Source organism: Caretta caretta, chromosome 14, assembly GCF_965140235.1.
Source record: "Caretta caretta isolate rCarCar2 chromosome 14, rCarCar1.hap1, whole genome shotgun sequence".
Lineage (NCBI taxonomy): Eukaryota > Metazoa > Chordata > Testudines > Cheloniidae > Caretta > Caretta caretta.
In genome coordinates, this window is record NC_134219.1 from 45,102,306 (window position 1) to 45,116,159 (window position 13,854).

The 13,854-nt window shown below is 46.5% G+C and overlaps 1 protein-coding gene across 1 annotated transcript in view; it reads left to right on the forward strand.

Annotated features, from left to right (window-relative positions):
• LOC142069296 (uncharacterized) overlaps window positions 1-1,674 on the forward strand; it is a 46,733-nt gene extending 45,059 nt beyond the window's left edge. Inside the window, exon 6 of the mRNA XM_075119966.1 lies at window positions 472-1,674. Coding sequence (XP_074976067.1) covers window positions 472-1,075 — 604 coding nt within the window. The 3' untranslated portion in view covers window positions 1,076-1,674. The remainder of the gene's footprint in view (window positions 1-471) is intronic.
• Window positions 1,675-13,854: the final 12,180 nt, after the last annotated feature.

Sequence of the window (13,854 nt, forward strand, 5' to 3'; positions counted from 1 at the left end):
TTAGGTCAATTTTTTTACCTTTCTCAGTCTCCCCAACCATTACTGTGCTGTGTCTCTCCTCTTTGCTATGCCCCTTTCTTTCCTTTCATCCCGGCAGAGGGGATGACTCCTGTCCGGGTTCTCTCTCTTTACTCCAGCAGGCGACAGGATGGTGAAAGAGGATGAGGAAGAGAATCCACGGCAGGCAGGCTGTAAGGAGCCAGAACCCCATGGGGCATCATCCAGATGCTCCAAAGAAGACATTGCATCAAGTCTTGAGCAGGGAAAAGCCTCTGAGAGTCAGCACAGGTCAGGAAAGCAGCCAGGGAAGAAAGGGTGTCAATCCATTAGTTCTAGTAGAGGTGGAAAGGACATCCTGGAAACCTCAGTGCAGCAGAGAACCCATACAAGAGAGAAAAAAAAACCACCCACCGAATGCGAGAGACGATTCAATATGAGCAAACAGCTTGGTGGATCTCAGACCCCCCACCAGGGAGAGAAGCCCTATAAATGCCAGGAGTGCGGGAAAAGTTTCAATCAGAGCTCCAACCTTATTCTGCACCAACGAACACACACGGGAGAGAGGCCCTACAAATGCCTTGACTGCGGGAAAAGTTTCAATCGGAGCTCGAGCCTCGTCGTGCATCAGAGAATCCACACGGGAGACAAACCCCACAAATGCACCAAATGTGGGAAGAGTTTCATTCAGAGCTCAAACCTGACGACGCACCAAAAAATCCACACGGGAGAAAAAAACTGTCAATGCCCAGAATGTGGGAAAATGTTCAGCGACAACTCAGCCCTGATTAAGCATCGAAGAATCCATTCAGGGCAGAAACCCTATAAATGCCCGGAATGCGGGAAAGGGTTTAGTGACAGCTCAACCTGTATTCGACACCAGAGAACCCACACGGGAGAGAGACCCTATAAATGCCTGGATTGTGGGAAAAGCTTCAATCTGAGCTCCAACCTAGTTACGCACCGGAGAATACACACGGGGGAAAGACCCTATAAATGCCTCGACTGTGGGAGAAGCTTTAGTCAGAACTCGCATCTGATTAAACATCAGAAAGTCCACACGAGATTGAAATCTTGAATGCGGGAGCGGTTGCAGTCGGGGGTTTGGTTTAGTTTGGAATCAGCAAATCCATACAGGGAAGAAACTTCCTCGATGTCCTGAGAAGGGAAAATGTTATGGGGATGGGGGAATGCAATCAATAGTATTTTTTTTGTTGGGGGCGGGGGAAGAAATTAGACATATGAATGCTTGCTGGCAGGGGAGGAGAATTTTTGAGTGGGGAGGGATGGGGGAGACAGGCATAAAGTGGCTTGACTTTGTGCAAAACATGACAATCCCACACTGATCTGGCCTTCTATCCACCATTCGTTCTATTGAAAAGTGGCACGGTGTGCCCTTTGGCCATCTTGCCGCTATGGACAAAAAAGCCCCAGCAGGGTGTGTGCCCTGACCCTCCCCGGTGCTGCCCCCGAGGCCATCCCGGACATTGGCTGCTTTGCAGGATTGAGCCAGATTTGGGAACTTCACTACACGACGTCTGGGATGACGCCATTGACTGAGGCCACAGGCTGGTGCAGCGGTTCCCGGTGGACTGGGTGTGTTTGATGAAGATGTTTGATAGCTCAGTGCTGCAGCATGGGGGTGTGGGGGGGATTATGGGAGAGGAGAAATGAGGATGAGTGGTAGGGATGGGGAGAAGGGCCAGGGGGAGGTAGAGCTGGGAAGGGGAAGGGGGATATGGGAGGGAAATGAGAGAGTTGGGGGAAATAGAGTATGGGGTGTCTGTCAGCATCAAATTCTCTCTTCCCATGTGTGTTGTGATCTATAGGGTCTGCCTTTCTTGGGGGGTGAGGGGGAATGGAGGGGTCTGATCCCCGCTCCCTACCTTTGGATGTGGGCAGGGATGTGGGGTTCCCTGTCCCCCTAGGGGGTGGGTCTGATTTCCACCCCATGCTCCGCCTCACGTGACCCTTGTGCCTCTGGGGATGTCTCTGCCCCCATCCCTGCCCCACATATATAAGATGGGATCTGGGGCGAGGGCTGTCTCTTGGGGGTGCCTGAACCCCTCTCTGTGCCCCTACTCATGGGATTAGGGGCCTTGTCCATGGGCCATGGGGGCCTTGTGTGGGGAGGGTCGGGGGGTGGAGGAGAGGCGGGAGTCAGCCCCACAGCGGAGGGGGTGGGGACCTTGAGGAAGGGGCGGAGCAGTGATGGAAAGAGGCGGAGCACAGGCGGGGCCCCCACGGTCCAGGTGGAAGGGTGGCAGTGGCTGCCCCAGGGGAGGCCTATTATGCCCACCACCTATGCTACCCACCATTTTAGTGCACGCGTAGCTTCTTATCTACTAATGGCTTAATGGGACAGGCAGGGGAGAATGAGCTAGAAACAGTGTGCGTGTGGGGGGGGGGCATCTGTATGTTGCTTGAGGCGGAGAGACACAGTAGCCTTTTCTCACATGCTTAAAGTTACCGTCAGAGGCATGTCATAAAGCGGCCAAGATTTGGGGACTGAGGTCATGTCTGAGATTTCTCTCCCCAGCCCTGTTTGCAATAACGCACTCCAAGTATTTCAAAGCACAAACATTATCCCTAGTCCACTATCACAAAATGCACGGAGCAGTTGGGAATCACATCATGACCATGTGGCCTAGTGGAGAAACCAGCGGGCTGGGACTATTCCTGGGTCTGCCCTGGCCCGCTAGGTGACCTTGGGCAAGGCCCATCAGCTCCCCATGCCTCAGTTTCCCATCTGTAAAATGGGGTCATTCTTTGGGGTTTGCTGATGTAAAGCACTGTTTAAAAGCTGGGTCTTTTTGTGCTTCTCTAGCAACGGCAACATATCCGCTGTTAATATCGGTGCGAACATCAACATGCTAAATGACCGCTCCTCCAATATTTCTCTTTCTGTTCAAAAAGCTAGGAAATTCACTGACAAAAAACTTTGTTAACACAGGACTAATGCTGCCTGGTGATAACTCGTGCCCTTCCAGAAGGCAGAGTCCAGGGGGGGAAATCCTTCTGAAACCAGGCAATACAGAGTTAAGGTACACGCCCAAGCAACCTTAGCTCTGCCCCCCTGGAGCTGGCAGCATCCAGGGGGAATTATCTGCACTAACTCACTGTGTTAGGGGTAGCTGTACTGAAAGGTGGGAGATCCCTATTCAAATCCCTTTTTCCCACTCAGGCAGAGGGGGGAATTGGCCTGGGGTCTCCCACATCCTGGGTAACTGCTCTAACCACTAGGCTGAAAGTTATAAGAGAGTCGTGCCCCTCGCAACAGCTGTTCTGGGTGCAGTTAGGGGAGATCTGATCATGAATACGGCTGTTGTGACAATTGGCCTATCACTCTTGCGTACTTAGGAGTTCACCGTGGAAAGTAGGTCAAGTTATTTTCAACAGAATTCATTCTAAACAGATGCAAAAGAAGCATCCAGAGAGACTAAGTCCAATCAACAGAGGGAAAGTTGATGCGATACAAAGCCTGTGTTGAAATTATGCTGGGTGAAAACAGGAGAGGTGGAGATGGAAGTTAATAAGCCAAAATTGGTGAGACAGATATTAGGCCTAATTGGTGGACAAAATAATGAGGGAGATGAACCCTGCCTCTTACTTTTTTCCCTTCTGTGGTATCTTAAAAAGAGACTGGAAATAAGATCAGCTCTCTTCTCCCGTCCCAGCTTGCTTCGCCTCATGTCATCTTCCCCCAGCTCATCCCCCGACCTGCCAGCACTTCATCCCATCTCGACTCATCTAAAGGACTTGCTCTTGTTTAGGGAACTTTATTTTCACCTGTGAGTGAAAGTCATCACATTATCGTGAGGTCCGGATCTCAGCCCACCAGTGGGGAGATGGAATTACCAGCACCAGGAAGGTGCATGAGATCCTGTATTGTATTCCCTTCCCTTGTTGTGTTATTTTCTGCCCCACTGTTTCTTTCCTCTCATCCTACCTCGCTCTCTTGGTTTCTTGTCAAATCCTGAAGTCAAGTATATTGCAATCATCCAAACCTGCCTTGTCAAAGGAGAAAGGATGCCATCAGATGACAGCCCTGACCAGTTCATAACTAACCAGATCAAGCATCCACTTGTAACTAACCAGTAGTCCAAAAACATCCACAAAAGCCATATTTCACCCATCTTCTCTGTCCTGTCTCTCCTCCACCCTGTCTGTCTCTGTTCAGAACAGGATACATGCATGCCATTCCCATCAGGACTGAGACTAAAATTAACGATCTCCTTTTCAGCAAAGAAGGGTTGCCCTGAAAACAAGAGACTCTAAGATTTTGACTCCAAAAGCAGAGAGCCTTCGATAAGCTCTACGTTTGTTTTGCATAATCACTCGACTGCCGTTTCCAGATAAAGGCCATACATAAGAGCGGCCATACTGGGTCAGACCAAAGGTCCATCTAGCCCAGTGTCCTGTCTTCTGACAGTGGCCAGTGCCAGGTGCCCCAGAGGGAATGAACAGAACAGGGAATCATCAAGCGATCCATCCCCTGTTGCTCATTCCCAGCTTCTGGCCAACAGGCGAGAGACACCATCCCTGCCCATCCTGGCTGATAGCCTTTGATTTTGGCCTATTTTGATTTCTTGTTCTTTTCTTGTGTTTAATCAATAAACTTTCAGTTTGAATGGAAGGTGTTGGCCAAGTCACCGAGTGAAACCAAGGGCTCTGTTTAAAACTGTCCCCGAACCCACCTATTGCTGTTTAATGCTGGACACAGAGAGTTGATCAACACCTTGAACTTTAGGGCTTAGAAATCAGAGTCTATACAACTGAGCCGGGAGGACCCCAGCTATCTTTGGCTGGTTGGGAGATCGTATTGAGGCTTAGGTGTGAGACCAGCACCTGGGGCTTGCCTGAGGCAGCAGTGTGCATACCCAATGCACTTTTACAGCAAAACTTTCAGTGCCCGGTGAGTTTAGGTGTGTGTTAGTTGGCAGCCAGGTGGGGGTTTGGTGGATCACAGTGGCGCTTAAAATTGCCACTTGGGTGCCTAAATCTGGAGTGCTCCAGATCCCCAGGAACCCTCTGTGATCTGGGTGTAGGCTGTGGACTCTGAATCTCCATTCTCCTCCCCTTTATGGCCTCCAGGCATCCCTCACAACCCCACCGCCTCCTCACCGCCCCATAGCCCCTCCACGCGTATGTGACTGAGGGGCATGGATGTGGGGGGCTTGGGCAGTGCTTAATTTTGTAATGAAAGAGGTGCCGGGGTTCAAGCAAATGTTTTTACTTTAATTACTGACACGGCAGGCCCAGAAGTGCCGGGGCTCTGAACTGCCAGGCCTGGAGGTGCTGGGGCTCAGCCCTGGCACAAATTACGCCCTGGACTTGGGTAGTGGGGTTCATAGTTTCCAAGGCCAGGAGAGACCATTGTAATCATCTCATCTGACCTCCTGTATTGCACCAGCCAGAGAACTTCCCCCAAAGAATTCCTAGAGCAGATCTTTTAGCAAAAACCTCCAGTCTTGATTTTAAAATTCTCATTGGTGGAGAATCCGCCAGTGAATTGCGCCAGTGGTTAGTTACTCCTGTAGACCTGGCTTGAACATGAGTCATTAGGGAGGCTTTAATTTTTGGAAGACAGGATTAGGGAGGTAAATAGATCAGTAGACTGAAAACTGACTGTCTGGGCTAAAATAAGTAAATGGGTCAATAAGGGCAAGTCTATACACTACAGAATGACTTCGGTGTAACTACATTGTCCTGGGGTGTGAATATTTCATGCCCTGAGTTATATACCAACCTAATCGCCGGTGTAGACAGTACTCTGTTGGCAGGAGAGCTTCTCCTGCCAACATCGTTACCGCCTTTCATGGAGGTGGATTAACTAAGCCAACAGGAGAGCTTTCTCCCGTCAGCATAGAGCGTCTTCATTAAAGCACTACGGGGTGCGGGACAGCAGTTTAAGTGTAGACCTGCTCTAAGCTAAAAGACAGAATGTCTGAGCTAGTTATGATAAGAGGGAGAACACCCAGGGAAACATTTCCTAAAAACAAGATCATGGACAAGAAAAGTAAGGAGTGCCAAGACAGGTAAAGAGGAAAGCTGACTGTGGACAGAGCATGCTGCACGTGGATTGGTCTTTGCAAAGTAACCAAGCCAATTCTACAGCATGTAATGCAATGTATAGGGAACGTAATGTGATGTGTAAGTGTATGTAAAGAAGGGGGGGGTGTAACTTCAGATGCGTGGTGTACCCACGTTTGAGTTTGATTAATTTGGCATAGCTTTATGCCAAATAGAGAAACCTGAGTGATGAGACCGGAGTTGAACTGAGTTCTTGGGGAATCGAGTGGAAGAGGTTTAGAAGGCTTCTCCAACGTAGTGGTGCAGTGCCTCGGATCGGATCTATTCATCTGGGGCAGGTAAGGTATCGTTTAGTATATGTCTAGCTTTACTGTCAAGGATCGCAACCCAGCACTTTAGCAATGGCATTCTTAAATTTGAAGAGGTTTCTGGGGCACTGGGGAACTAAGTTAAATCCAAAGGGGGACCCTCTAGACTCCCAGATAGGTATTAGGAAGAAACTGGGTCTGGGTGGAAAAGGAACGTCAATGAATAGTGCTAAATAACAAATGCAACCAAAAAAATGCAAAACCCCTTATTACTGCAGAGAGTAACCCTGAAAATAAAAGCCCAGCGTAGAGAAGTAAAAGAATTAACCATTATGTTAAAAATGTTGAGGAAGTAAAGAATGGGCAGAAAGAGCAAAAAAGAGATCTATAAAGTGCACGCCATGCCGCCTGGCAAAGCAGTTTTAAAATAAAATAAAAGTGGTAAAAATATTTGAAAGGTACTTTATAGTATGTAAAAGAATGCCGGGCAGAGCACAGCAAAAGTCTGTTGAGTGCCACTAACATGTTAAAAGATAGGACCCATTTGCAGCCATAAAAAATAGTATCTTCTTGGTTTTTTCGTAAAGCAAAAAAAAATACAATAAAAAAACCCAAATCAAGGCTGCAGTTTCACAAGGATTATTTCTAGCGACTAAAACGTCACAAACAACAAGGTGCCACCTTACCAAGTAGATGCAAAAAGCATAACAAGCCAATCAAAGGTGTAGGAGGGGAAAACAAAGTAAATTAAAAACATTCCCAAATAATAATAATCAAAAAACCCCCAGAACTTTGTTAACTGTTGCCTTAGGTCCAAGGTAGAAAGCAGCTGTCCTTCAGAAACTGTATGTAGTAAGGTTTCAGAGTAGCAGCCGTGTTAGTCTGTATTCGTAAAAAGAACAGGAGGACTTGTGGCACCTTAGAGACTAACTAATTTATGTGAGCATAAGCTTTCGTGAGCTACAGCTCACTTCATCGGATGCATTCCGATGAAGTGAGCTGTAGCTCACAAAAGCTTATGCTCAGATAAATTGGTTAGTCTCTAAGGTGCCACCAGTCCTCCTTTTCTTTTTGTATTTAGTAAGTACAGCTTTGCAGGCTGAGTGTACGAAGCTAAAAAAAAAATAAGTGCAAAAACCATAAAAAAAAAAAAAGTTTAAAGTTGCCGGAAAAAATGGCTACAAAATGTGTCACTTTAAAAACACAAGTAATTAAATAAAACCTGTCAAAAAGTGTTTGCACAAATTAACACTACAGAGTTTAAAACAATTGAACCGTTAAAAATTGTAAAAATGTTTGAAAGTCTTTTAAAAAGTAATACATTAAAGTGTTAAATATGCTTGATTCAATCATAAAACCCAGTTATGGCAGTAGAACTCGGTGCAGTCATGCCGAGTAAAATCCTTAGTGATCAAACAAACCGTGAAAAGGGGAGGTCAGGTGATAACAACGACCACCCCGGGCATTTTTCCCTAGAAAGCCTTTAGAGCCACTTCTGTTGCACTTGGTTCCCCAAGAACTCCGTTCCACTGCAGTCTGGTCGTTTTGGTTCCTGTATTTGACACACACCAAAGCTCTGCCGAGTGGATCAGACTCAAGCGTAGAGGGCGGGCGTAGGGCCTACCCCACACCCAAAGCTACGCAGCAAACCTCTTCCTTTGTAGACGTTTACACGTTACCTGGCATTCGCTACACATCGGGAATTGGCTTGGTCACTTTGCAGGAACAAATCCCTCCGCAGCATGCTCAATGCACTCACTGTCATTGGACGACTTACTCTTTACCTCATCTTATGGTCCAGGCTTCTCGTGTCCATTGTAGATGGTTCTCTGGGGGTTCCGCCTTATTTTAGCTCTTACAAACATTCTGCTTCCAGCCTGCTGATTTATTTACCTCCTTAATCCTGTCTCCTGAGAAATTAGGCCTGACCCGTGTTCAATTACTCATGTCAAGTCAAGCCTATGTTCCACAGCTTTTGTTTTTCTTTTTTATATTAGTATTTACATAAGAACGGCCCTAGTGGATCAGACCAAAGGTCCGTCTAGCCCAGTGTCCCGTCTTCCGACAGAGACCAGTGCCAGGTGCCCCAGAGGGAATGAACAGAACAGGGAATCATCAAGTGATCCATCCCCTGTCTTCCATTCCCAGCTTTTGGCAAACAGAGGCTAGGGACGCCATCCCTGCCCACCCTGGCTAATAGCCACTGATGGACCTAACCTCCAGAACTTATCTACTTCTTTGTTTTACTTGCATTATATTTTAGGATTTTTGTGTTTGTTTTTTGCAGTGGACTACTTAGCAACACAATTTTAAGGCTACAGTAGCTGTAATTATTTGAACCACCATTAATACTAGGCTTAAAGTACTAACGAGGAGGTGGAAGATTATTACTTCTGGTACAGCCCACCAGGGTGTAATTCCACATTACAAACTTGCTTTGCCTTTAAAGCATGTTTTGTCGTTTTGATTTTGCTTTTATTTTAATTTCATTTAAAAAAAACCCTGGTTTTTTAAAATAATTTCCTTTTATTACCGCAAGAAATTTAGGTGTGAAACAGAACATAGGTCAATTCAATTAACATTTCCTGAGTCCATTCCAGAAGTGATCCTTTTTAGCCCCCAGACGATGTTTGTTATCACCAGCATAGGCAATTTTTATGTTACTAACATTTCAGTGTTTTAACCCTGCTGTGCAATTTGGAGCCTCTTTTCCCAAAGCGAACCGTTGTGCCGGCATCTTTGTCTGTAAGATGTTACACCTGCCTGTGTACATTTCCCAGATGCAAACAGCAGAACAAGTCTGGGAGTTTTTAGTCTTTGTGTTGTTTTCTAACAGTATTTGAGTAGGGAAAAGAAACTTTTTTTTTATACCACATCAGTTGCAGTGGTTTTACATTTAACTTCCTGCTACCAGACCCTTGTCGATTTTTTTATTATTATTATTATTATTATGTTGCATCAACTGTTATTTTTATTGTATTAAATTTTTAACATTTGTGGTGACTAAAGAGGACAAGGTTTTTTGCTTCATTTTACTTAAGGCTGCTTTTATTTTGTACAGCATGCCTTTGGCACATGCGATTAGAACACATTGAATTAATTTTATACTTTTTTAAAAGCAATAACAGTATGTATATTATAACAAAGCTTTATTAAGGAGGGTTTTTTTCTCATTTAATGACTCAAGTACTTTGCTTCCAGTATTCTTCTGTTGAAACGATTGGTTATGTTTTTACAGACTATTTATGTCACCTTGGTTTTAGAGTATCATACTCATTTTGAACAGTTTTGTGTGTGTGCTTGCCATCCCCTCCCTGCCTTGGCAATTTTATGTTTTGGCAGTATATTTTAAAGTATATGTTTAGAACGTTCTTTTAACGGTTTTTAATGATAGTTCCCCAAATTTTAGTGGGCATAATTTTTGATGCAGATTGGTAACATTTAGTAACACGGACACACAAATAAACTGAACATTTTTGTGTAATATTTTTAATAGGCTTTAGCCCTAAATTATTTGGACTTGTTTCTTGTTTCAGACATTTCAGTTCGCTTTTTTTTTTTAGTTTACAAACCTTTACTATATAGTTTTTTGTTTTTACTTTCATTCTAATATTTATTTTACAGTACAGTTAAGCAGAACTTTTGGGATAGGATTTGAATGGTTGGCGGGTTTTGACATGTTTTTGAATGCCCACTGCACCCTTTAAAGTAGCTTCATTATTTATAATTAATAAACTGTTTAAAAAAAACAACCCAGAATTTGGATGGCACTTTTGAGTGGAATTTTGGTGCATGGGCTTCACTCCTTATGTTTACGGATTTATTTTATTGACCTGGGTTGCTTTTTGCTTTTAAAGCACGCTTATGCAGTGTCTAGTGGGGTGCAATGTATACCGAATGTAATGTAATATGTAAATGTATCCAAAGGAAGGAGGTTTGGATGTGTGATATACCCTGTACCCACACCCTATGTTTGAGTCTGATCAACTCAGCATAGCTTTGCTGTATGCCAAATAAAGGAACTTCCAGTGACAAAACCGAAGTCGAACTGAGTTCTTGGGGAACTGAGTGAAAGATGTCTTGCAGGCTATCCCAAAAACACTCACTGTTAAAAAATGTACACCGTATTTCCAGTCTGAATTTGTCTAGCTTCAACTTCCAGCCCTTGACTTGTGTTAGAACCTTTCTCTGCTAGACTGATGAGCCCATTATTAAATATTTGGTCCCCAGGTAGGTACGTATGGACTGTGATGAAACCACCCCTTAACCTTCTCTTTGTGATGCTAAATAGACTGAGCTCCTGGAGTCAATAAAGCAGGTTTTCTAATCCTTTACTCATTCTTGGGACTCTTCTCTGAACCCTCTCAAGTTTATCCCCGGCCTTCTTGAATTGTGGGCACAAGAACAGGACACAGGCAGGATTCCATCAACGGTCGCACCAGTGCCAAACACAGAGGTCAAAATAACCTCTTTGCTCCTCCTTGTGATTCCCCTGTTTATACATCCCAGGATCACTTTAACTCTTCCCACTGGGAGTTCATGTTCCGCTGATTATCTGCCACAACCCCCAAATCTTTTTCAGAGTCACTGCTTCCCAGGATAGAGTCCCCCATCCTCTAAGCATGGCCTATAGTCTCTGTTCCTAGATGTGTACATTTACATTTAGCCATATTAAAATACAGATTGTTTGCTTGCACCCAATTCAGATTCCTCTGTACAAGTGACCTGTCCTCTTCAGTAATGACCGCTCCCCCAAATTGTGTGTTACTGGCAAATTTTATCAGTGATGATTTTATGTTTTCTTCCAGGTCACTGATAAAAATGTTAAAAGGGTTCCCTTCCTATGGTGGCTGTGACGTTTTTTTAGTTAGGTGTGGTGTAAGCAGAGCAATGGGTGTGATGCAGGGATTGCTGGGGGGAAGAGAGGGGTTGGAGTGGTGTGTGTTGGAACGGTGTGGGGGGATCAGAGCAATGAGGGGGAATATAGCAGAGAACTGGAGTAGTGTAGGAAGATGTAGTGGGGGCTCTGCCCTTTTGCCAACTTCCACCCCTTGGGGCGTGCTCTGGCACAGCTACTGAGGGGCCATCACAGCCCTAGACAAAGACATGTGTTAGGATAATGGACCATCCATACACTCTGCTTCTGGAAATCCAGTGCGATGAATAAGGGGGGATATGATAGAGGTCAACAGCCCTGCAGAAAGGGAGATCCCGAGAGGTGCCCGGGCAGGTGAGTTATCAGTGACACTGACATGGAAACCGTCTGGGGAGGAAAGGATAAAAGCCAGAGCTCCCACGACTGTGCTGTGAGTGACTCCCCCAGTTCCGCCTCATTTCATCCAGGTCAAGGTGGGAGTAGCCGGTGTCACACTCTCATGTTGGGCGATTCTCAGGACTTGTCATCCTGACAGACAGCTGGCAGAGCTCCCTGCCTGGCTTTCATACTGTATGCAGATGTGCTCGCCGCCTCTCAAAAAAGATATCTTGGAATTGGAAAAGGTTCAGAAAAGGGCAGCAAAAATTATTAGGGGTATGCAACGGCTTCCATTTGAGGAAAGATAAATCAGACTGGGACTTTTCAGCTTGGAAAAGAGCTGACTAAGGGGGGATATGGTTGAGGTCTATAAAGTCATGACTGGTGTGGAGAAAGTAAATAAGGAAGTGTTATTGACTCCTTCTCATACCACAAGAACTAGTGGCCACCCAATGACATGAATAGGCAGCAGGTTTAAAACAAACAAAAGGAAGTATTTCTTCACACAACGCACAGTCAATCTGTGAAACTCACTGCCAGAGGATGTTGTGAAGGCCAAGGCTATGACAGGGTTCAAAAAAGAACTAGATAAATTCATGGAGGATAGGTCCATCAATGGCTATTAGCCAGGGTGGGCAGGAATGGAGTCCCTAGCCTCTGTTTGCCAGACGCTGGGAATGGGGGACAGGGGATGGATCACTTGATGATTCCCTGTTCTGTTCATTCCCTCTGGGACACCTGGCACTGGCCACTGTTGGAAGACAGGACACTGGGCTAGATGGACCTGTGACTGACACAGTATGGCCGCTCTTATGTACTTATCAATACAGCTCTGAGGAAGAACTGCGTTTGCAAATAGTTTTTCAATGACCCCTCGAAGACTAAGGGATCTTCCTCAAAGGGACCTGTATCCTCTGGGGCCCACAGATATTGACCGAGCCAAACCACAAAGGCGCACCTTGCAGGAGCGGCCAAAGCTCCTTAAAAGTGTGGGGGGGCCGCTGCTGCCCAAATGGTAGCCCCGCCCTCTGCGATGTCCCTCCTCCTGAACCTCTACCCTCACCCTGCCCCGCCCCTTCACCCAAGGCCCCACCCCCATGCTGTCTCTTCCTCTCAAGACCCCGCCCCCCACTCGCTCCTCTCCGCTCCCTCTCCCCTGTCGCTTGCCCTTATGGATGGTAAAAAGTGATGTGGCCCCAGGCCCCCACCCTGTTCCGGCACCCCTGGCACCTTACCCTTCAGCGACATACAAGGCAGAGTTGGGGGTGGAGAAGGGAAGTGGCATCACCTACAAATACCCCCCATCCTCCAAAACATTTTCTCCTCCTGGCTATTCCACCAGACTTCAAAAAGTCTGGCTGATTTGAAAGGGAAATGCCAGCAGAGGGGATTTCCCCTGCAGACAACGGCTTTTCCCTGCACAGTCATAGAAGGGCGTGAAAACCCGTAGTTCTGGCAGCTGTGTAATGTGCCATCTGTGATGCTCAGGGCTGGGGAAATAACAACCCAGCGAGGCTTCCCAGGTGGACCCCGGATCCATTCCAGGCCGTTGTTACTGGTGATTTGAGACAAAGGAGTTTGACAAAACTAAATTCAACTTTATGGCGCCAAAGGTCGAAATAAAAAGGTTGAAGCCCCATCCCCAGCCTAGCCTGGTGCATTTCAGCCCCGGCACCGGTGCGACCTCTTGCAGCTGGGAGAATAAGTGCCAAGAATCCAGGAGACACGCTGGGATCCGGTCCTAGAAGCAAACGCTCCGCAAGCCCGAAACCCAGGGAAGCTCTGGTTAATCATAGAATCTCAGGGTTGGATGGGACCTCAGGAGGGCATCTAGTCCAACCCCCGGCTCAAAACAGGACCAATCCCCAATTTTTGCCCCCGATCCCTAAATGGCCCCCTCAAGGATTGAGCTCACAACCCTGGGTTCAGCAGGCCAATGCTCAAACCAATGAACTATCCCTCCCCTCTCTGGGGGACCTAGAGAATGGGGTGAATTCACAGCAGTGCCAGCATCTCCACTCCCAGCTGAGGCTTTTATTCTTTTGGGGACATCCCTGAATTGTCTGCGAGAGGAGGGGGAAAGAATCTCCATTGTCCCCAAGCAGGACAGGGGCAAATGGGGAAGGGGTGACCAGCAAGCTTCCTCGTCTCTATCTCTCCGGCCTCAGCGATTGGGGTAATTTGGTTCCACGCCTGTTGAGATCCCGGCCTTCCTTCTCCACTTGGCTCAGCCACATCTTCACAGCAGCAACATTCATGGCC